This window comes from Sebastes umbrosus, chromosome 20, assembly GCF_015220745.1.
Source record: "Sebastes umbrosus isolate fSebUmb1 chromosome 20, fSebUmb1.pri, whole genome shotgun sequence".
NCBI classification, from domain to species: Eukaryota; Metazoa; Chordata; class Actinopteri; order Perciformes; family Sebastidae; genus Sebastes; species Sebastes umbrosus.
The window spans coordinates 23,424,260-23,445,846 of record NC_051288.1 but is presented as its reverse complement, the minus strand read 5'-3'; the positions used below and the strand labels follow the sequence as shown (position 1 = coordinate 23,445,846).

Below are 21,587 nucleotides of genomic sequence, written 5' to 3'. Positions count from 1 at the left end.
CAAACCCTTTGATGAATTTAATAATGCCAATTTATAAGTGGATAAGATAGTTTATTAACAACTTTAATTAACCTGTAAAATGCGTAATCGATATGTAGATAGATGTGACTTAATGTAATAAATGCATATTTCTCATCCTACATGACATGCACTGTCCACATGCTTGTTTACGACATGGTACATATTTTTGCATGGGTCAATGAGTGGTTTTTGTGCCGTGCTTGCCCACATTGTGAGTTGTACACCTTCTGGGTTTGTTTGGTTGATTTCCACTGCTGAGTTTTAGAAGTCCAAATGCAGCAACATCAAAATTTTTCTTTGATTTACCACCACAATGTAATGGACATTTTGGGAGGAAGGTCAAAGCAAAATTTTAATGTGTTTTTTCATTTGTCCCCTCTGAGTTTAAAGCCCTTTTTTGGCTTTGTGATGATGTAGCAGCTTTTTGTGGGACAGACATGCATGTAAGAGGTCTTGAGTTTGGCTTTTCTTTCAGGTGTTTACTTTCAGTTTTTCACACCTTGTGCTTTTCACCAGTTCTTATCGATCTTGCATGACAAAATGGGCCAAAACTTCAGTTTTGGAAAACACATTTTGTCATATTTTGTTTGTTACATAATGAAAGGAAAATGGAAACTTCTGCAGCCATTGGCTCTGTTGTAGTGACTAAATTGTCTTTGGGGAATCTGTCATTATGTAAGTTTTGGACCAAACAGATAAAAGGCACTTTACAAAGCGGATTGAAATTAGAGCCAGAATCCATACGCTGATTTCAGTCCGAAGAGAGAAGTTGTTTTTGTGTTAATCCCGGTGCATTTGTCCTACCATTTTTTCCGTTGTCAATTGTTAGTCTACTCCATTGTCTTTTGGGATTTTACTTTGCTGCTGTACGTGCTTCGTTAAGTTTATTCATTATGTTGCTGTTGTTGTCGCTGTTTGAGTCATATCCAAATCCTGAATCATACAGGAACACAACCGTTTCTTTTCATAACTCCATCTTCAATCAATACTCAAATATTAGCACTTCATAAAACTGCTATTTTTTCTTCCTTGATACCAGGACTGCGTCACTGACAAACTCTTCCTCCTCTGATCTCTTTTTCTTTCACATTTTTTTTATTCCTTTTCCTTCCCCAACATAATTTTCTGTTACCTATACTATTCCATATTTTTTTTTTTATTTTCCCCATTCCTTCTTTATCCTTATTTCTACAAATTCATCTGAAGAAACAGCAGTTGAACGAAGCACAACAGCAAGAACACTGCCTGCTGGTTACCCTCACAAACCTGTCTTTCCAACCAGACCTTACCCACCATGGTCGACTGCTCCTATTACCGTCCCTGGTCAAACAAGGCCAGTCGGAGTGGGGGGTTCCCTCACCTCTACCGATTCACCGGCAGGCTCACCAGCTGCTTCTCCATTGAAAACTACCTGGCCCCTTTCCTCCCCGTTACCTGCATGCGCTGCAACAATCAAAGCCCCCCTGGGAGCACCACCACCTTCCATGTCATCCCCAGTTAAATCAGTTAGCGAACTAATGTCCTCATCCCCCATCAGGTCTTACAGGACTATGCCTTCACCCATTAAAACCGTTGTCCAGCTGGGTCAGTACCCTGTCCAGGGGTCTGCCAGCCTTGTGTCCTCTGGAAGCCCGTGTAAACCTGCCACAGATCCAGCATCTATCAAAAGCCTTGCTTCAGCATACACATCAAGGACTTCCCCACTTCACTCGATACCCAATGGTTCTGTACCAGAGAGGTCATCAGCTCCCGCATCGCCAAAGTCACCTTACAACATGTACAGTTCTAATCTGCCTTTTAAAACTGCCCTTGGGTCCACAATTGCGACAGATGCAGGCGCACCTAGCCTTTCTCCCGTTAAAAGCATCTCCAGCCTGTCCTCTTTGAAAACCTCTGTAGATTCAACACTCTCAACCAGAGGAGGGAGGACGTCCCTCTCATCTCTCTCCTCGACCGGGCAGACAACCATTGCTTCCTCAGAACTCTCCATGATGAACGGATCAGTCTCTCCTGTTAAATATCCGTCCTCCTCCTCCACGCCATCCTCCCCTTCTTCTCGCCAAATCTCAGAGAGAAGTAGCAGCCTTCAGGAGAGGATTCAGGCCACCACCCAGGCAGCGACCTCCGGCGTCAGCGCAGCCATAAATGAAGCTATCGACTCATATTCTGTGTCGGGCTATGGCACTCTTAGATCACTGTCCTCCTCGCGTAGGACTGCAGCAACAAGCTCCGCTTACGGTTCTCTGAGATCTGTAGCTGCCTCCTCCGGCTCGGCAGTTTCTTCTAACACAATGACTGTTCCTGTGTTTTCCTTAGTCAACGTCATTCCAGACACCCCTGTCAAACCAGGGCCAGGGTCTCTCAAAATGGCACTGCCTGATTCCTCTCGTGCCTCATCCTCGTTGTCTTCTTCTTTGTCTTCATGTGTTACCTCGTCAAAAATAAAGTCCCAACTGAAATCCCCTCCGTTTATCACGCCGGCCATCATCCACCCAACTGGAACTTCCAACCAGGAGATACTAAAAGATGTAGCAGACATGAAAGAGGATCTGATCAGGATGACGGCTATCCTGCAGACAGACACACAGACAGCAGCTAAAACTGTTCAAACGTCATACACTGGCACTCCTAAAGAGACCAAGTTAGAGGACGAGGAGCCATTTACTCTAGTGGAGAAAGTGAAAGAAGACTTAGTGAAAGTCAGCGAGATATTAAAGAAAGATGTCAAGAGTGAAGGTAAGGTAGGTAGAGAGAGAGCTTCAGAGGATGAATGGGAGGAATTTTCCAAAGATGAGATTGAGGAAGCACAAAGTGCCTACTCGGACTTTTACCCTCTCTTTGATGAAAACACACTCCTGCTCAAGCAGCAGTCCATGTCAAGTAAAGACTTAGAGTTGGCTAAAGTAGTAGACTTTTTAACAAATGACATTGGCGCTAGCTCTCTCTCCAGAATGGCGGAGTTGAAATGTAGGTACGAGGAGGAGGCAAAAAGGGAAGGGGAAGAGAAACAGAAACGTGTCCTTAAACCATCTATGTCGATACAAGAGCACAAACTCAAAATGCCTCCACCGGTCTCAGGCATGCTCAGGTCTCCCTCAGAGAAGGACCTGAGCAAACTTACTGAATCCTATCAGGGGACGGACACTATTTTGGAGTCACCCGAGGACCTGTCCCATGAACAGGATAAGAGTCCCCTGTCCGACAGCGGGTTCGAGACCAGGAGTGAAAAGACACCGTCTGCTCCTCAGAGTGCAGAGAGTACAGGACCTAAGCCTTTATTCACAGATTCACCCATCCCTCCCTGCGTCACTGAGACCAGGACTGAAGTGGTCCACATTAGGAGCTACGATGATCCTTTTGAGCCTTTACTCATGGACGAGGCTGCATCTGCTCTCCCCTTTATGGAGCCAGATGCAGCTTCATCGAGCTCCATGCAAGCCATGGCAATGCCAGAAGAGGACTCCATGATGAACACGAGTGTGTGTCTTAAAGAGGAAACTCATATTACTACTACAACTAGAATGGTCTATCACAAGCCCCAACTGACCGACAACGTAGAGATGATAGAGGAAGGTATGTCAGTTAGAGATATCATGAAAGCTTTCCAGTCAGGTAGGGACCCATCTAAAGAGCTGGCAGGCCTTTTTGAACACAAAGCTAGCCAGGATTCTGTCAAAGGTGACGAGCTGACTCCTAGATTTCTTGACAGAGACATTAAATCTAAACCCAAAGTTGAAAGGATAATCGAGGTTCATATCGAAAAGGGCCACAGCACAGCAGAGCCGACTGAGGTCATCATCAGGGAAACCAAGAAACACCCTGAGCTTTATGTCTACAAAGGGGACCATGGGATTAGGGAACTTACCGATTACGATGAGGCCCAACAGGAAGAGGAGGAACTTACTGCCGAAGAATCTCTGCCCTCCTTCCTAGAAACATCTCGCGTTAACACCCCAGTGTCACAGGAGGAGGACAGTCGCCCAAATTCTGCCCAGCTGATAGCAGACGATTCATATAAAACCCTGAAACTATTGAGCCAACAGTCCGTAGAATACTGTGATGATGATCTATCTGAAATCAGAGGCGAGTCATATAGGTTTGCTGAGAAAATGCTCCGCTCAGAGAAACTTGACGCGTCATCGCTGTCTCACTCTGACACAGAGGACTCGGCAATAGTGACTGACAGAAACCGCCACCTAGTTTCTGAGGAGAGTGGTAGCCGTGGCACTGAGAGTCAGCAACATGGAAGCCCCAAAAGAGAGTATGTTTCTAAGTCATCTAAAGATGGGTCCCCTATGTCTGGTAAATTCGTGCACAGGGACGAACCATCTCAGTTTGATAAGGTGACAGTGCTTCATTACTCCACAGAGCAGGGAAGCCCCAAACATGCTGTTTGGATGCGATTTACAGAGGATAAACATGACAGGAGCAGGGATAAGCTCCTTTACGAGGATAGGGTGGATCAATCTGTAAAGGAAGCTGAAGAAAAACTCAGTGAGGTATCACAGTTCTTCCGTGACAAAACAGAGAAGCTCAATGATGAGCTGCAGTCCCCTGAGAAAAAGCCTGTGAAACGAGTGCCAAAGGAACCCAGGTCCTGGCCTAGCTCTGCCTGCAGTACCCCTGAGAAAACACAGCAGAAACCTAAAGCAGAAGAGGGCTTCAGTAAAAGCAAACTCAGGGAGCCTTCTGTTGGTAAAATGTTTGACAGTGTAACTGAAAAGAAAAGTTCTAGCTTACCAAGCAGTCCCCAGAAAAGCAGTGAGGATAAAATTAAACAGCAAACTAAAACCAGTGAATCTGAACCTTCTTCTCCCTCTCATGTAAAATCAACATCCAAAGTCAGCGCTGCAAGGATGAAGTTTGAATCTGAGGCTCAGAAACAAACGCAGTTTAGTCCAACCAAAATTCCTCCTCCAGTGCAGCCAAAACCTTCAATAAAGAAATTACAGGAGAGCAAACTTCCTGTTTATCAGTGTTACACAGGAGGAAAAACACCAAAAGTATCTGAACCGTCACAAAAGGTAACTCTAAAAAAGGATGTAGAAAAGGACACATCTGCTGTCACCGACAGCACTAAACCTGCTTTGATATCATCAACATCTAAATCCCCAAAACATACAGGAGACAAGTCGCCAAACAAAAACATCCCAGAGCCCTCGTTGCAAAGACAAATTAGTGAGACTGAGAGTCAAAAAGCAACTACCAAAGGGAAAGATATCCCTTCCACTGTTACTCAGGAAATTAAGGAAAGCAATAAAGGTCAGAAAGTCCAGGCACCTGTTGTTCATGATACTGCTAAACTACTAGAGAAAGACAGTGATGCTAAAAAGAGCCAACAAGTCACAAAAAGTGCTTCCAAAGAAGTAATAGCTGAGGCGTTAAGAAAAGACGCAGAAGAACCACCAAACAAAAACCTCAGAAAAAAGACAGAATCACAAATTCCTGTAAGATCTTCCACTTTAGATTATGACTTCACAAAGAAACAGACAATAACTAAACCATCACAGATACCTACATTATCTAAAAGCAAAATACAGACGAGCCTTGAGACAGCCCTGGCAAAAACAGATCTGACCTTTGAAATTCTAGATAATGCGCCCAAAGATTCCAACTCCAACAACCTCCCCAGCCCTAGAGACACACTGGAGAAAGTCATAACCCCTCCAGATGCTATAACAACCAAAGAGAACTTCAAGGGCATCAAAACTTTACCTGTTTATGTCAGTGTTCAGGTGGGAAGGCAGGCAGAGAGGGAAGCCAAAGGGACACTGTACACAGTCAAGCAGAAAACAAACTCAGCACTCAGCCCCATAAGCCCAGATGATGATACACTAGAACAAGTTTCCTTCATAGATAGCTCAGGTAAAAGCCCCATTACGCCAGAAACCCCCAGCTCTGAGGAGGTCAGCTATGACCTCTTGCCCAGGACCCCTGATGGCTTTATGGGATTCATGCCAGGACAACCCAGCCCCATCATGGAGGTATCTGAAGAATCAGAGGAAGATGACTTAAGCAGAGTTTTTTTCTCTTTTAAAGAGGTCCTACCGGAAAGCAAAACTAGTGTTCACACCACCCAAGCAGACCTTGCTAATGCTAATGAGCAAGAAACAGAAACTAATGATAACCAGCAGGAAACAGCAACTAATGGCCAACATGATGAAATGACCGAGCAGGAGCATCAAGAAGTCTCAAAAGACAAAGGTATTGCATATATTGAGTTCCCTCCCCCACCTCCTCTGGACTCTAATTCAGAAATATCCGACCCAGAAAGGAAAGGTTCCTGTGCCTCTTCAGAGGCCGAGACAGAAATGATGGAGGTGAACTTACAGGAAGAACATGACAAGCACCTGCTGACCGAGCCAATTATACGTATCCAACCCCCTACCCCGGTGTCCCAGGAGGAAGATGACAGTCAATCAAATGATGAAAGAACAGGAGACGACGAGGATGAGTCAATCTTTCAAACAATTCCTTGTAAGAAATTCAATTTCAAAGTTCCCGAGGAGGAGGAGAAGAGGAAGGAGAAGGAAAAGGCATCTAAAGCCAAAAAACATGACAAAAATGGAAACAACAAAGAACTTAATGGCGGGACCAATGGCGGGACCAATGGCGGGACCAATGGCGGGACCAATGGTGGGACCAATGGCGGGACCAATGGAGGGACTAATGGCTCCAATGGTTCTAATGGCAAAGGAGAGGAATATGATTATGAGCAAAATGGAAATGACCAGTCCATTACAGACTGTTCAATAGCCACAACGGCTGAATTTTCTCATGACACAGATGCAACAGAGATAGACTCTCTAGATGGATATGAACTTCAGGATGAAGATGACGGCCTGTGCGAGCAGGCAGATTTACGGCTGTTTGGGCTTCCAGACAGCCGGAGAGACGTCTGGGCAACAGACACATTTAGGTCCACCGACCGCTCTTTTCCACCGACCAAACTGGAAGTTATTGAAGAGGAGAAAACCCCGGAGGAATGTCAAAAGGACCCTTTCAAAAAAGATAGCCCCCCAAATGGTGAGACACCTGATGGTGTTAGTAAAGATGGGGTTAAAGGTCAGGAACAAAAACCGTCAGATAAAGAGGGATTTTCAGACACTTACTTTAGTTATAAGTTAGAAGAGGAGTTTAATTCTCCTTTTAAGACTGTTGCCACTAAGGGGCTGGACTTTGACCCCTGGCCCAGTAAAGGTGGAGAAGAAGAAGTCGTTGACATGGGAGGGACAAGGGAAAGCAATGGTGAGCCTAAGCCTTTTGGACTGGCAGTGGACGACCAGTCTCAGGCCACAACACCAGACACTACCCCAGCCCGAACACCAACGGACGATAGCACGCCGACGAGCGAGCCGAACCCATTCCCCTTCCATGAAGGGAAGATGTTTGAGATGACACGCAGTGGTGCAATTGACATGAGCAAGAGGGACATGGTGGAGGAGAGGCTGCAGTTTTTTCAGATTGGTGAGCATTACCACTTGGCGGGCAGGTACAGGGTCAGGGATTTAGAGGTAGATGCCTCCTCACAACACGGGGATCATTTTAATATTCAGGATCCCACGGATACCTTAACAGTCCCTCAAGTCTCCATTCAGACTACTACTGTCCAGCTAGAAATAACAAATACGGCTGGCAGTTACACCACATGCAGAGACTCCAACACTGAGCCTAAATTCTCCACTTTTAGAACAGGATTCAAGTTGTCATCTGATAAAACCTCTGATGCTTCAAATAGCACTTCTAAATGTGGAATACCAGGCATCTTTGATCACTCTAATGACATAACCTCAGGAACAACTGTAGATACTTCTTATTCTGTAACCTCAGATTATTCTAATTTTGATATATCAGGCATCACAGATTATTATTCAAATCACAGAATACCTTCAAGTGCATCCAACCATTTGGATTGGACTTCAGAAAATCCCATTTATTACCAAAGCACAGATTCATCATCCGCACAACATGTTAGCAATCGCCAAGCATGGAGCAGCAATACCAGTGGCAACATCCCTGACTCCCATTCAGACGTCAGTCAGGCTGTATTCAACTTGTTGTCCTCTTCGGGACCCACTCTCGGCAGGAGTGTCGGCAGGATAGAAGCGTCCTTCAGCCAGCTAGAGGAGAACAGCAGGGAAGGCAGGGCTTATACTCATGTAGCAATAACAAACACAGCAGCCAAAGAGGTCAAAGGCAAGATATGCAAGTCCAGGTTACCGGTGAGGGCGCCCAGCCGCAAACTATGCAGTCAAAGTCAACCAATAGTGAAAGATAATGTTGATAAATTCCTAGAAAGGAAACATGCAAAGGATAATGTCAGGGAAAGATTAGACCCTTTTGAGAATTTATTTCCTAAATCTAGAATCCCAGTAATGAAAGCCATGAAATACTCCTCTTGTTCACAGGAGCAGAAGCAGGTTCGAACTAAATCTGTGTTTAGTGATAGAAGCACTTCCAGGGGTAATAAACAACTAACTAAAGGCAGATCCAGCACTGAACATAGATACAGTTTAGGGAAAAATGCAAGTAGAAGTAGCACAAATGAGACGGGGAGAAAAAAACAGTGCAGTGGTCTCCAAAAAAACAAGGTGTGTCAATAGCCAGGTAGCCAAACGTTTGGACCAAACCATTCCCAAGGAGGCTGAGAGAAAGTTAGAGGGGAAAACACAGCCCACTGAGGACGGAGAGAGCTGCAGCCTCAGCACTACCAGGAACACTTCCTTCACATCTAGAGCTTCTAGAAGTTCCCGCCCTTCACGCACCTCTACCTCCACCTCCACCAGCACCACCACATCATCAACACCATCTGCTAGAGATGTGAGAGCTGAGGTTGAGCAGGCCAGCAGTGAGAGGATGAGGAGGAGGAAGAGTAGGCGGACACTTGGAGGGAAGGAGCAAGAGCAGAAGGAGGAAGGGAGTCAGGTTGATCAACCAATCACGGCTACTGTCACGGAGACTAGTTTGTAAACTCTTTCTAAACACTTGTGTATACTTTTATCTCTCTCTCTGAGATGCATGTAGCTGTTGTGGGTGCTTTGTGATGTGACGTAAGTGTAGCTGTCACTTCTTCTTCTTCTTCTTCCTGTCATTCGTGTTATCTGTGTCCTGTGCTGTCTGATTTAGGCAAAGAAGTAAAGGCTGAGACACGGAGAATCGATGACAGAATCAACTAGCTGCCCCCTTAGTCGATTAGTCAACTACTTTGATCTTAGTTGACTCAGATTTCTTTAGTCTATTAGTCATTTTTTATGACTTATTTCCATGAAACTTATGAGCACCTCTCTGGTAAACACCAGATTTAAAGTGGTGCTTTTGTCTGATTCTTTGTGGAGAAACTCAGTTTTACAGATCTGTTGATAAAATCAACTAATTGATTAGTCGATAAAATCGTATCGAGTGTTTGTCGACTAAGAATTTCTTTGGTCGAGGACAGTTTGGTGTTTAAAGTCTGTTAGGGAAAGTGGTGTCTGTATATGTGCTATGACAGGGGATTAATTACCTCATGACTAGTGCTTTACAACAGACTGTAGTGATGTCTTTGATGCAACAGAAACTACAATTTCAATATCAAGTAAACACTTTTTTATTGTCAGTATTGGCTTGCAAGTAAGCACACTCGAGGGCCTCAGTTAAGTGAGTGTGCATTCCCGTCTATTACTGTGGGGTTTTACAGGCTACCACACACATTCTCACTTTCATTTCACACTACAGATCAAGTTAGCCTCACACCTCGCCACACCACTCACTCCCCCCCACCTCGACATGATTAAGACCCTAGATGTAAAGAAGATTGTTTGAGGAAATATGACCTTGTGTTTGTTTTGGTCTGCTTGCCTGGTTTGTAGAGATCATTTGGTGGTACTTTTGCTCTCTGGAAAACACTGCGAAAACAATTCATCGGCTGGACTTGACAATCAGATGAATGCCAGCTGCACTAGAGGCGTGTCGGTGCAGTCGGGACGGTGGAAAACAGCTGGATTACTTTTGATTTCAAGTTGAAGCCATGAATTGCTTTTATCAGTGGGAAATGTTGCCTGACGGTAGATCGTTTGTTGTTAGTGATGTGATACAAAACTCTTTAACTCTTTACTACTAATACTAATATACTACTGGACATCAAACATTTCAGTGTGAAAATGTGATTTTTGTTTTTCCTTTTCTGGCCTCACAGATCCTAATGCTTTAGATTGTTATTTTGTATTATCAGATGTTCTTTTAATAGTGTTAGTCCAGGGGTCAGCAACCTTTACTATCAAAAGAGCCATTTTAGGCAAAGAAAAAAAACAAAAATCTGTCTGGAGCCGCAAAACATTCGAGCATTGTGATGAAGGTAACACAGTTTATAGTCTAAGTATATAGTATATAAGTCTAATGCAGTGAGGGCCAAAGAGACAATGTACTACGGAGTATTAGGGCTACTTTGAGGGGGGGAAAAATCGGAGATTTACAGAATAAAGTCGTAATATTACGAGAATAAAGTCATAACTTTACGAGAAAAAGTCGTAATATTACGAGAATAAGGTCATATCTTTACGTGAAAAAAATTAAATAACACGTCAAATTACTACTTTATAATATTATGACTTTATTCTTGGAATATTCCGACGTTTTTTTCTCTTAAACTTGCGACTTTATTCTTATATTACGACTTTTTTTCTCGTAAACCTATGACTTTATTCTCGGAATATTATGACTTATTCTCGAAATCTCCGATTTTATTTTTTTTCCTCAATGTGGCCCTAATACTCCGTCGTACCATAGACCTACAACAGTGATAAATAAAAATGAAAATGTAAACAAAAAACAGTTATTCATTTCCATTTTTAAAAATCCACAAGGAGCCACTGGAGAGGGGCTTAAGAGCTGCAGGTTGCAGACCCCTGTTTTAGTCTAAAAGTAGTAATTCAATAGTGGAAAATCAGGGCTGAAGTCGTGTAGTGTGAACTGTGCATTTAGGCAGAGTATGAAAGATAGTTTAGTAAAGATAGTATGATAATCTCCGCTATTACAGTACTCTCTATGTCGCATCCAGAGAGCGTATCTGGGTTTATAATTAAGAAGAAGAAATAGAATATAGCCCTATAGACAGTCCGTTTAAAACCTAAAGGAATAGTTCAACATTTTGGGAAATACACTTATTATCCAACACATAACCCCCACAATGTTTTTACACAATTCTTTAAATAGATTAAATTAAATAAATCGTGTTAATTAGTGAGCATTAGAGGTGCTGGTAGGCAGATTTCTTTTTACCTTTGGACAGAGCCAGCTTAGCCAGGCTAAGGCTAAGCTAACTGTCTCTTGGCTCCAGCTTCAGAGATGTGAGAGAGTGGTATCGATCTCCTCATCTAATTCTCAGCAAGAAAGTGAAGTGCACTTCCCAAAAATGTCCAACTATTTCTTTTAGCGAGCGTCCATTATCCAAACTGAATCATTGAGGAAAGTCTGGCCAGAAAAAAACTGTTTTTATTTTTTCCAGAGGTGAGACCTGGGACGGTGAGCTAAAGTTAGTCTTTATGTTTTATTCAGTCGCCAACAGTACGGGGTTTAATGTGAATATCACATCAGAAAATGGCAACAAAAAAAAGAGACAAAAACTCATTAAGTAGGTATTTAGTAGGTGTTGTTTAAATCACATTAATGTCTGAAACAGACAAACTTTAAGTTCACAATCCCAATCTATTTCTTTTATCATTGATCCCCTCTGAGGCCATTTTATAAGAGCCATTTTGTGCATCTCTTACTGAGAATCACATTAAATTAATTTGGGGATTTGTTGTCATAATATCACATGTTAATTGTTTGTATCCTGCCCTTCCCTGCTTCCTCGACACAGGCCCTCAGAGTCCCTGTGAGAGAACAGACCTCCGCATGGCGATAGTAGCCGACCACCTCGGACTCAGCTGGACTGGTAAGTCTACACACATCTCAAAAGTATGAAGCGATGAAAAAACACCATCTTTTGGTCATCGATATGACATGGAGTTAAATCTGTTTCATCTCAATCAGGTCCAACCAGAGACTTGTGCACTTATGATAACATCCAGTATATCCACTGATAAACATTAGATATGATACCCGTCTTGCATCAGAGATTCAGTATGTGAATTTTAAAGAACACCCACATACATATATGAATGAGCTGGCCTGAGCCCAGCTCTCAAACCTTTAGTTTCACAGTGTCTGTTGCCATCTGGTGGATATGTAGTATACAAATATCCTAACTGAGCAGTACTGCAGTGGCATTTATAGTCACATACATCATCGTCACTACACATATGAGACTACATGAAAGTAGGACAATTCTCAAAACTTGTTTTTTTCAGTTGTATTTTGAGATTTTAAACATACACACCTCATGATGAGACACATTAGGAGTTAGAGGGGTGAAAATATATACAGTAAATTATGTATTATTCATTTTGATAGCAAAAAGCTTGTATAGTAATGTGTTTATATTCTTCCATGTCATGTATCTGAGTGTGTATAAGATGATTTTATGTATATATTGTATTAGAGAAGGGATAAGGGTGTGGCCTCTGCAGTTTAGTCCGAGCCTGACCACCTGCACTGCAGCACTGCCCCACGCCTGCCTGCATGTGTGTGTGTGTGTGTGTGGGCGTCACCAGTAATCGCGTGTGTACACAGGCGTCCATCTGTAGTGCGTATTATGAGTGTACATATAATAGTCGTGTGCCTTCTGTCCGGTGCAGTGACTGGAGAGAGTGGAGTCTAATCCATATTTAATGTGCGTTCCTGTTGCAGAGCTGCAGCGAACGATCTGCTGAACATTATGTTCTCATAGTTTAAAATTTATAGGCAGTATGCTCGTCTGTACAAGCAGCGTGTCACTCCTTCCATCGGCTTCAGATTGTGTTTGGCACAGCCGTTGGCAGTTATAATTATTTAGCGACTGAGCACTGATGAAATTAATGAAAACATAAGTGTTGACACAAATCATAAAGATTTGTTTTCATCAGATAATATGTCCATCCCCTCTTGTTTCATAAGCAATCAAGGTTAGCTTGTAACATGAGAACCGATGAGCTGGAAGGTGAATCATAGTTGCTGCATAGCTGAAATCTAATTTAAAATGCCTCGTTCTCCATATATCTTTTCTGGCTACTTATCTTTGCCGTTTTTCTGCATTTCTACACGTGTTAATCTGTGTAAACCCCTGTGGCAGCAATTTGTTTACACCACATACGATGTGTCAGGCAGCAGCAGCAGCAGCTTGTCATCAGATAGACTGTTTTCTAATGTTTCTGCATTTGTGGAGGCATTTTTGTGCTGTCACTTCCTTTTGAATTGTGATGTTGTTTGTGATCCTGTCAGCCACTGACTAAGACAGAACATGCCACTTAAAGGATGATAAATCACACAGTGCATCATTGTCAGTGCAGACATTTTTTAGCATAGATTACCTTAATAGAGTGGTGAAGTCCCGCTCCTTCCGGTGGCCCAACATGGGACCTTATTTAGGAAAAAATATGTACGGTAGTCAACGGCAAGAAAGAAATCATTTTTGATCCCCTTTGAATTGCAACATTAATACACGTATGATATTTGTCAATTTAAAACTTAATTTTGCAAGTCAAGAAAGTCGCAGTTTGTTGTAAAACTATAAAACTATGAAAGTGACGTCTCTCTCTCTGAAGCTACGATGTCTGTGTTTTTCGCACTGGGATTTATTCACACTTTCGCTTCCCGGCTGATAAACAAATCAGGAGTTGCTGAATAAAACACATCAGCTAAGATAACGTTACATCTGTGCGTGGAACATAGCTAAGTTAGCTAGCTAGTGTTGGTGACGTATATTGTGCGAGACGAGAGATGTAGTTCACTGAGCTGTTTCTTGCAAAACTAAATGACACAACAACAAACTTAGACTTTCTTGACTTACAAAAATTATCTTTTAAATTGACAAACATCATGTGTGTGATTCATGGCTCAATTCATTTGGGATCAATTTGTCTCTCGCCGTTGACTACCGTTCATATTTTTTCTGAAATAAGGTCCCATGAGGGACACTGGAAGGGGCGGGGCATCGCCTCTCTATAGAAATGAGACTCGTACTTGTAATGCAAGGCCAACACGTTGAGCAATAAATGCATCATTCTGGTTGTCTTTCTCCTGAAAAGTGTTTTTGTTTTTGTGCTGTTTGTTGTCGTTACAGAGCTGGCCAGGGAGATGGAGTTCTCTGTGGATGAAATCAACTTTATCAGAGTGGAGAACCCCAATTCCCTGACAGCACAGAGCTTCATGCTCCTAAAGAAATGGGTGCACAGGGACGGTAAAAATGCCACAAGTAAGTAGCGTGTGTGTGTACTGTGACCTATGTAGGGATGGGTATCGTTAAGATTTTAGCGGTATTACTACTGTTACCGATACTGCTTATCGATCCGGTACTTTAACTGCACTCTTAACGGCTGTTGTAGGTCATATCCAGGTTTTCCTCTCCCAGCGGAGAGATACATTACTTCAGTTGCTATCTTATGAAAACAATGAATCAATATAACTGACACTGTAATGGTTTTGTGGTATTACAACATGACTGTAAATGTGATTTCTCTGTCTCTCTCCTCTCCAGCGGATGCTTTAACTGCGGTGCTGACTAAGATCAATCGGTTGGATATTGTGACTTTGCTGGAAGGGCCCATATTTGACTACGGTAACATTTCAGGCACACGCTGCTTTGCCGATGATAACGCAGTATTCCCGGATCAGTCCGATGGTAAAGTGTAGCCCACCCTAGCTGAACTCTTAAGTCTATCTCTCAGTCTATCCCTTCACCCTTCTTCACCTTCCTCTCTCAGCCAGATAGTCAGACCTGACTGTGTAAACAAATGCCAGAACCAATCAGGCTTGACCAATCAATGGAAGTTAATGAGAATTTAACCAAAAATGACTTAATGCTCCAGCAGGTTCATTGAGCTCACATCAGGTAGTAATAGCATTAGAGTGGTCCTTATTGAGCAGTCACCCCAGTCAGCTTGTTAGTTTTCCAACACTGGGCTATTAATTTGTAGCACTCAGTCATTGGAACGTTAATGGCAACTGATAGATTTCTGGGTGATGATTATTAATATATTTCTCTATAAAAATCTGTACCATTTTGGGTGCATGAGATTTCTTAGTATGTGTGACTGTTTTTGTAAGCTGTTCAAGAGCATGATCCTGAAGCAAATGTAAGCCGCTAATGAACTGGTGTCTCTGTCCCGTGTGATGAATGTGTTGATGATCCCGTTGATGAGATAATGAACGAAGCACATTTGTCAGACGGGTTAGGGCGCTGGTTCATGATTTGGTTTAACAGTAGTTATGTTTATGTGTATGTTACAAGTAACTGATACCCACCACACATCTCCTTTTTGTCAAGTTCTGCCATATGCTATTACATATTACATAGAAACATAATTATAACAACCAATTTATAATAATGGCATGCTTGCTTTAAGCAGCATGGCAAGTCTTTCTCTCTTTCTAACTTTCTCTCTCTCTTCCTTAATATGAAAATTAAATGTGGCAGCTGCCAGTATTCTCTGATTCTGACGGACACAACGAGGGACATTTCAGAAAGTTGCTTTTTGTTACTGACAGTTTGTGATTATAAAATATACCGCAATTAGCCATTTCATCATATACAAACCCCACCTGCCCAACACAGGAAGTGGTGTTTTATTAAGCATGTGCAGCAGGTGTGTTCATTGTCATTGCTTAAAGGAATACTCCACCAATTTAGCATTGCACTCTTACATTAGTGTCAAAATAAGGATAGACGGTTTGAAAAGAAAGGATAAAAATCGTAAGAGTGGTATCTAACAATTAGGGATGCACCGATACTGATACTGTGCTCATGTACTCGTACTCATACTCGCAAAACGGCTCCGATACAACGACACCGATACCACTTTACGGCAGGGTGACGTTAACCTCTCGTCACCATCTTTCGGGTCCTATCGCACGCGCTCACGCTCCACCTCCCCGACGGTGTGTGTGAGACGGGCTGGTGGTGCGCCCGACTCCACGGGGAGTCCCACCTCAGGCGGCGCGCGCGGTTGGGGCGCACTAAGGACAGTCCGCCCCGGTGACACTTTGGCCACGGCCCCGGGAAGCACCTTCACCCCGAGCCTTTCCAAGCTGACCTAGAGCTGGTTGCGGCGCACCGCCTCGTATGCGGGACTGTGGTTGTGGAGTACATATACTCAAGTACAGTACTTAAGTACGATGTTGAGGTGTTAAGTTACTTGTGCTTTACTTGAGTATTTCTATTTCCCATTAGTTCATACTTCTACGCTACATTTCGAAGGGAAATATTGTACATTTTACTCCACTACATTTATCTGACAGCTGTAGTTACCAGTCACTTTACAGATTATTATTTATACAGTAGTAGTATATAAAGTAGTTAAAATTAGCTCAACCTCGACCAACTACAACACTGAAGTACTTCTTACATGCTAATGCACCAGTAGACCCAGTAATAATCAAATAATATAATATATAACAATATAATAATGACATGGACCATCCTGCTGCATGAGTACCAACTAACATTACGTAGTATGTTTATATCAACGTATTGCTTATACTTTTTCCACCACTGCATCAATAGTGTGCTTGACATTTTATCCAACCAGAATACAATGGAACATTTTTCCATTGTTGTTTCTTTTTTAATCAAGGAAACAAGGAAATAAAAAATCAAATCAAAATCATCTCTCTTTAGCAGCAGTCACTACCTACAGTGTTAGTCTGGCACTCTTTGAGACAAACTTCTGAAATGGACCTCGTTGTCTAATTAGGTTTCTGAAAGTCATCTCAACACAAAGATCGGTGCCACGATTTCTTTAACAGTGGATCTTTTTGCAAAGATGATTTAAAATGAAACCAACATTTAACAGATTAAAAATACAAAATGCATGGCTCTGGCTTTGTGTGAGAGGCTGCTGCCTGCTCTGATGTTGTTGGCTTACAACAATACACTCCCTAACACTCTCCAAACGGGTGGAGCCTTTTCAACACATCAGTGTTTTCTGCAGAGCACGCGTTGATGCTCTGTCCCAGATGACGCTCACGGATGGGGTTGAAAATGAAACACCTTTTTCCAAAGTGTACAGTGTATAATAAATGCTTCTGTCGTCACTGCTGTTAGCTGTACTGTACCTGTCATCTTCTGGGTTCCTCCGAGCCTCCCAGCCTCTCCGCTCCTCTCCTGCTTTGAGACCAGCAGACTGCTCACCTCCTACTCCTACGCCTCGCTCCTCTTCTTCTGCTTCTGAGCGACTAACTCCTTCTGCAGATTCCCCTGTCAGCGCTAAGCAACACTAACCAGCTAATTTCCACCAACGGCTTCCCTTTCCCTTCACTCTGGATCCCATCGTAGCTTCTGCTTTGTTACCCTCGCCGCTGAGCTCAGGCTGATTAGAGTAAGACTGGAAGTACAACAGTACCCCCCGTTAGCACTAACAACTATCTTCTTAAGCCTCTCCTGCCTAGTGCCTGCCTCTGCTCTAACTGGATAACATCTACATCTAACTAGCAGGTGCATGTCCCCATCCATATGGCCCTTTCAACAGGACTTTGATGAGATCACGTCAATATTATCTATGTGGGGTTTTTATGACCTGAGGAGAAGTTTACATCCTACAATTACACACATATTATACAAACAAATAACCCATAAAATGTAGTCTTCCTCCAATAGAATTATATCCCTGGTAGTGTAGAGAAAGCTAAGACTCGTGTCCGAATTCTATACTACTTTTTGAGTATGTAGTGTGTTAAGAGTAGCTCCAGTAGCACTACTTTGACATAGCAATTTATCACACTAAATTAAGTAAACAAAAACAAAAAATCAGTGGATAAAAACGCTTGATATTTTATGTCGTAGCTGCTTGTTGCGTTGTACAATATTGTTCCATAATTCAATGCACAAAGGAAATATAGCAGCTCCTTACAGCTGCAAAAAAATTAAATACATAAAAAAAAAAAATCTTGTAAAACAAAACAAAACAAAAATCGTTAAGAAGACTTTTTTATTTTTTTTTCAATACTATATTTATTGTTTTTTTTGTTAATTTTGAAACAACAGAACAAACATTCACAAACGTCCCCAATAATAACATTCTCGGTACAAAGAAACTTAACAAACCTAATATTAATATAAAATAAGCCAGTACAGATACAGGAAAAACCTATTATATACAAAAAATAGATAAATAAATAAAAAGAATATACACAAGTAAAAAAATTAAATAAAAGCTTTTTATATATACATATATATACTGTATACATATATACATACATACACATATACGCACAGGCAGAATATACACATACAAAAACACATATACATATAATCAATTAAAAAAATCAATGTACAATTCAGTCGTTAAGAAGACATTTTACTTTAGTTTAGTCAGCAGTGACATTCAAAAGACGCAGTTTGTACTGCTGTCCAATGCATAAATTACATATGCTATAATTTCCTGCTAGCACAAAATACATGATATACAATACAAAATATACTGTATATTATTAGTATGTAGTATGCAATTAGGACACAGCAGCTAATTGGAGGCTAGCAAAAAATGTCTTAGGAGAGTGTGGGGTTGCCCTGGGGAAATTTGGTGTAACGACCTCTGTATCTATAAAATCCTGGCTACGACCCGGCCTGTCAGCAACCCCAGTTCCCCTCCTGCTTCTTCTTAGTTATTAAATCAACAAACTTTAGACCTCCTAGATCCCAAAACCTGTTCTCATGCGAGGCAAAGCCAGAATGTGAATTTTATCCCCTTATTTTTTACTCTACTGCTTGAGAAGATGCTACTGCTATTCACTATTCTTGCTTATCAACCGTGAGATAAGCAATCCCGTGACTCTGGTGTGCAATATCTTTGCTTCTGCAGCTTCTAAAACATTAATCACACGTTCACTTCACTGTCTGTGCATTCATCTGTTTTATATGCTGTTTGTCTTTTCATCTTACAGTTCTGTGTTTTTCTTTTTGTCTCTTGTGAACTGTGATAACTGTAATAGCTCCAAAGCTTCTTAGGTCTTCTACGTTTCCCCCATGTCCTCAAACGCCTCAGCGTGTCGCTCCTCTTCCTCCCTCCTCTTCCTCTCCTCCCCGTCATCCCAGCCATATCACCTCTTTCTCTTTCCCCTCCCTTCCCGCTGTCCCTTCTCTCCCCTCTGTCTTTCTCTTCCCGTCTCCCCCGTCCACGCCTCCCGTCTACGTCCTGCCCGTCGCTCCGGTTCTCCCTCACGTCTTCACTCTGTCCTTCTCCCCGTCCCTCCCCTCCTCCCCCCGAAGCCCTTTTAGCTACTCCTCGTTCTTCTCTCCTCCTCTGTTTATTCCTCGTCACTCTCCTCCCTCTGCCCTCTGTCTGTCCTCGTCTCCTCTCGCTCTTCGCCCTCCTCCACCCGTTAAATCATCTCCCCCTTTTCCCTCTCCTCCCCTTGCTTGCACCTCCCTCTCCATGTCTTCCTCTCCCACCTTTCCATCTCCTCCTTCTCTGCCACATTCTCCTGTTTATATCCCTCTTTCTCCTCCTTTTCCATCTCCTCCTATCCCCTCTCCCTCTTCAATATGTGCCTCCTCTCCTCCTCAACTTCCTCCTACTTCTACACCTCTTCTCCTACCTCATTGCTCCCATTCTCCACCCCTATATCATCACTTTCCTCCTCCTCTTTTAGTCCCCACCTCCCCTCCACCGTCTCCCCTCCCTCCTGGTGTCCCTTCTTACTTCAGACAGGATCGTTCTGTTCCTGAAGTCTACATTTAGATGCCCGTTTGTTGCTCTGCGCCTCTCTGCCTTGTGTTGAAAACAACACAACTAACCTACCTGAGTTCTACTGTTAGCTTTTGCTCATACTCTCTCATTAATGTAATTATTGAGACGATGAGCTGAAGTCAGGCTTGTTTGACGTTTAGTGCTTTTACTAAAGACTTGGCTGACTAAAGTGCCAGTTTGAAACTACAACAGTTCCTGAGGAACTTTGTGACATTAGTGTGATTGAATGTTATAGAGAAGAGAATTGATACAGTACATGTGAAGTTTCTATCTTACACTTTATATTCTGTCTTTGGTGCTTTTGGTTTCTCTGTTTCCATCTTGTGATCTGATCATGTGTCTACTCTGTAGTGCTGGTTCAGAAGTCACACAGGAGTCACTACATGTTCTTTGAAGAAGAAGAATCCTTAAAGCAGCATTCATTCTTTATTTTGGCCACTTGGGGGCAGCAGAACCAGATGTAAACACAACAAACATGACATGGCAAACATGTAATCACAACAGTTGCTGTTTTACACATCCATTCATTTTAGGGCTGACCCGATTGCTTCGAAGCTTCGACCGTTGCCATGGTTATCAACCTCCAATTCAGCATTTGAATGCTTTGTTTATTTTTTTATATATAAGTATGTAATAATAATAATGTATAAATCCCCAAATAGCCCATGAAATGAGGAATAATCCCACAACATTATTCATATTCAACATTAGTTGTTATTCTCAGACGGATATCGCTGTTTGTTGTGTGTACAGTAGTGCGGCAGCGGCACTGAAACAGGAACTAAAGACAGACAGAAGAACATGTCAGACAGCTGCGCCTTGCCGCGAAGCTTAGAATATTTCTCACCGAAGCTTTGAAGTCCAAAACATGGTATTCAGGACAGCCCTAATTCATTTGGAGTCGTGTTTCTGGCCACTTGGTTTGTGTAAGTCCAATATTCTCTCGCTTTTAGCTCTATTTTTGGTCTCCACCAACTCCTGAGGGAAATATATGTCTTTTTAGCTTCTACATGCTCCACTACATTCACCAGATAGTTACTGACTGTGTTCACAGAGAGTAATCACCCTACACTACAGTTACCCTCAGCTGTACAGAGCTTTTTAGCCACTTTTAGCTCTTTGTTTTTAGTTGTTTTGGCCTGCAGACTCCACTCTAGTCAACCTTATTTCCTAACTTGACATGCAGCAGCTGTTTTCATTGAAAAGCGCTGATAAACCCACTGTACGCTACCCAGCACTAAACAGCAGACAGATAAAGTTAGCCACTAGCAGATAAAGAGTTAAACATCTAGTGGCTGAAGTACCACATATTTTCTCAGGAGTTGGTGGAGACCAAAACAGAGCTAAAAAAGGGTGAATGAATGAATGTTCACTTCCTGCCCAGCACCAAACGACAGGCAAACAAAGCTAGGAACTAGCTGGTGAACACAGTGGAGCATTAAGCAAATATTTCAAGTTGGTGGAGACCAAAAACAGAGCTAAAAGAAGATTGAATATTGGACTTACATTCATCAGGTTGACACAAATATGACTCCAAATGAGTGCTAATTTTGCTCTGTGTCTGCTTGATGTGTAAATAGGCTGACTGTTTGCTAGCAAGTTCACCATACCAGCTTTATAAGGTGATAATATGCTAATGTTGTGTTTACAGCTTGTTCTGCTGTCCCCCAAAAAAAGTGGCCAAAAAAATCCGTTAATGCAGCTTTAAAGTGTATTCCGGTTACACCTGTGTGACTTTTGAACAAATGCTAGATGTTATAAGTG

At 42.4% G+C, this 21,587-nt stretch overlaps 1 protein-coding gene across 1 annotated transcript in view; it reads left to right on the top strand.

The window, feature by feature from the left end:
- LOC119479425 (ankyrin-3-like) overlaps positions 1-21,587 on the top strand; it is a 116,390-nt gene that overhangs the window by 88,088 nt on the left and 6,715 nt on the right. The window contains 5 exon segments of the mRNA XM_037755006.1: positions 1,228-8,579; positions 8,581-8,983; positions 11,861-11,935; positions 14,201-14,332; positions 14,615-14,758. Coding sequence (XP_037610934.1) covers positions 1,228-8,579; positions 8,581-8,983; positions 11,861-11,935; positions 14,201-14,332; positions 14,615-14,758 — 8,106 coding nt within the window.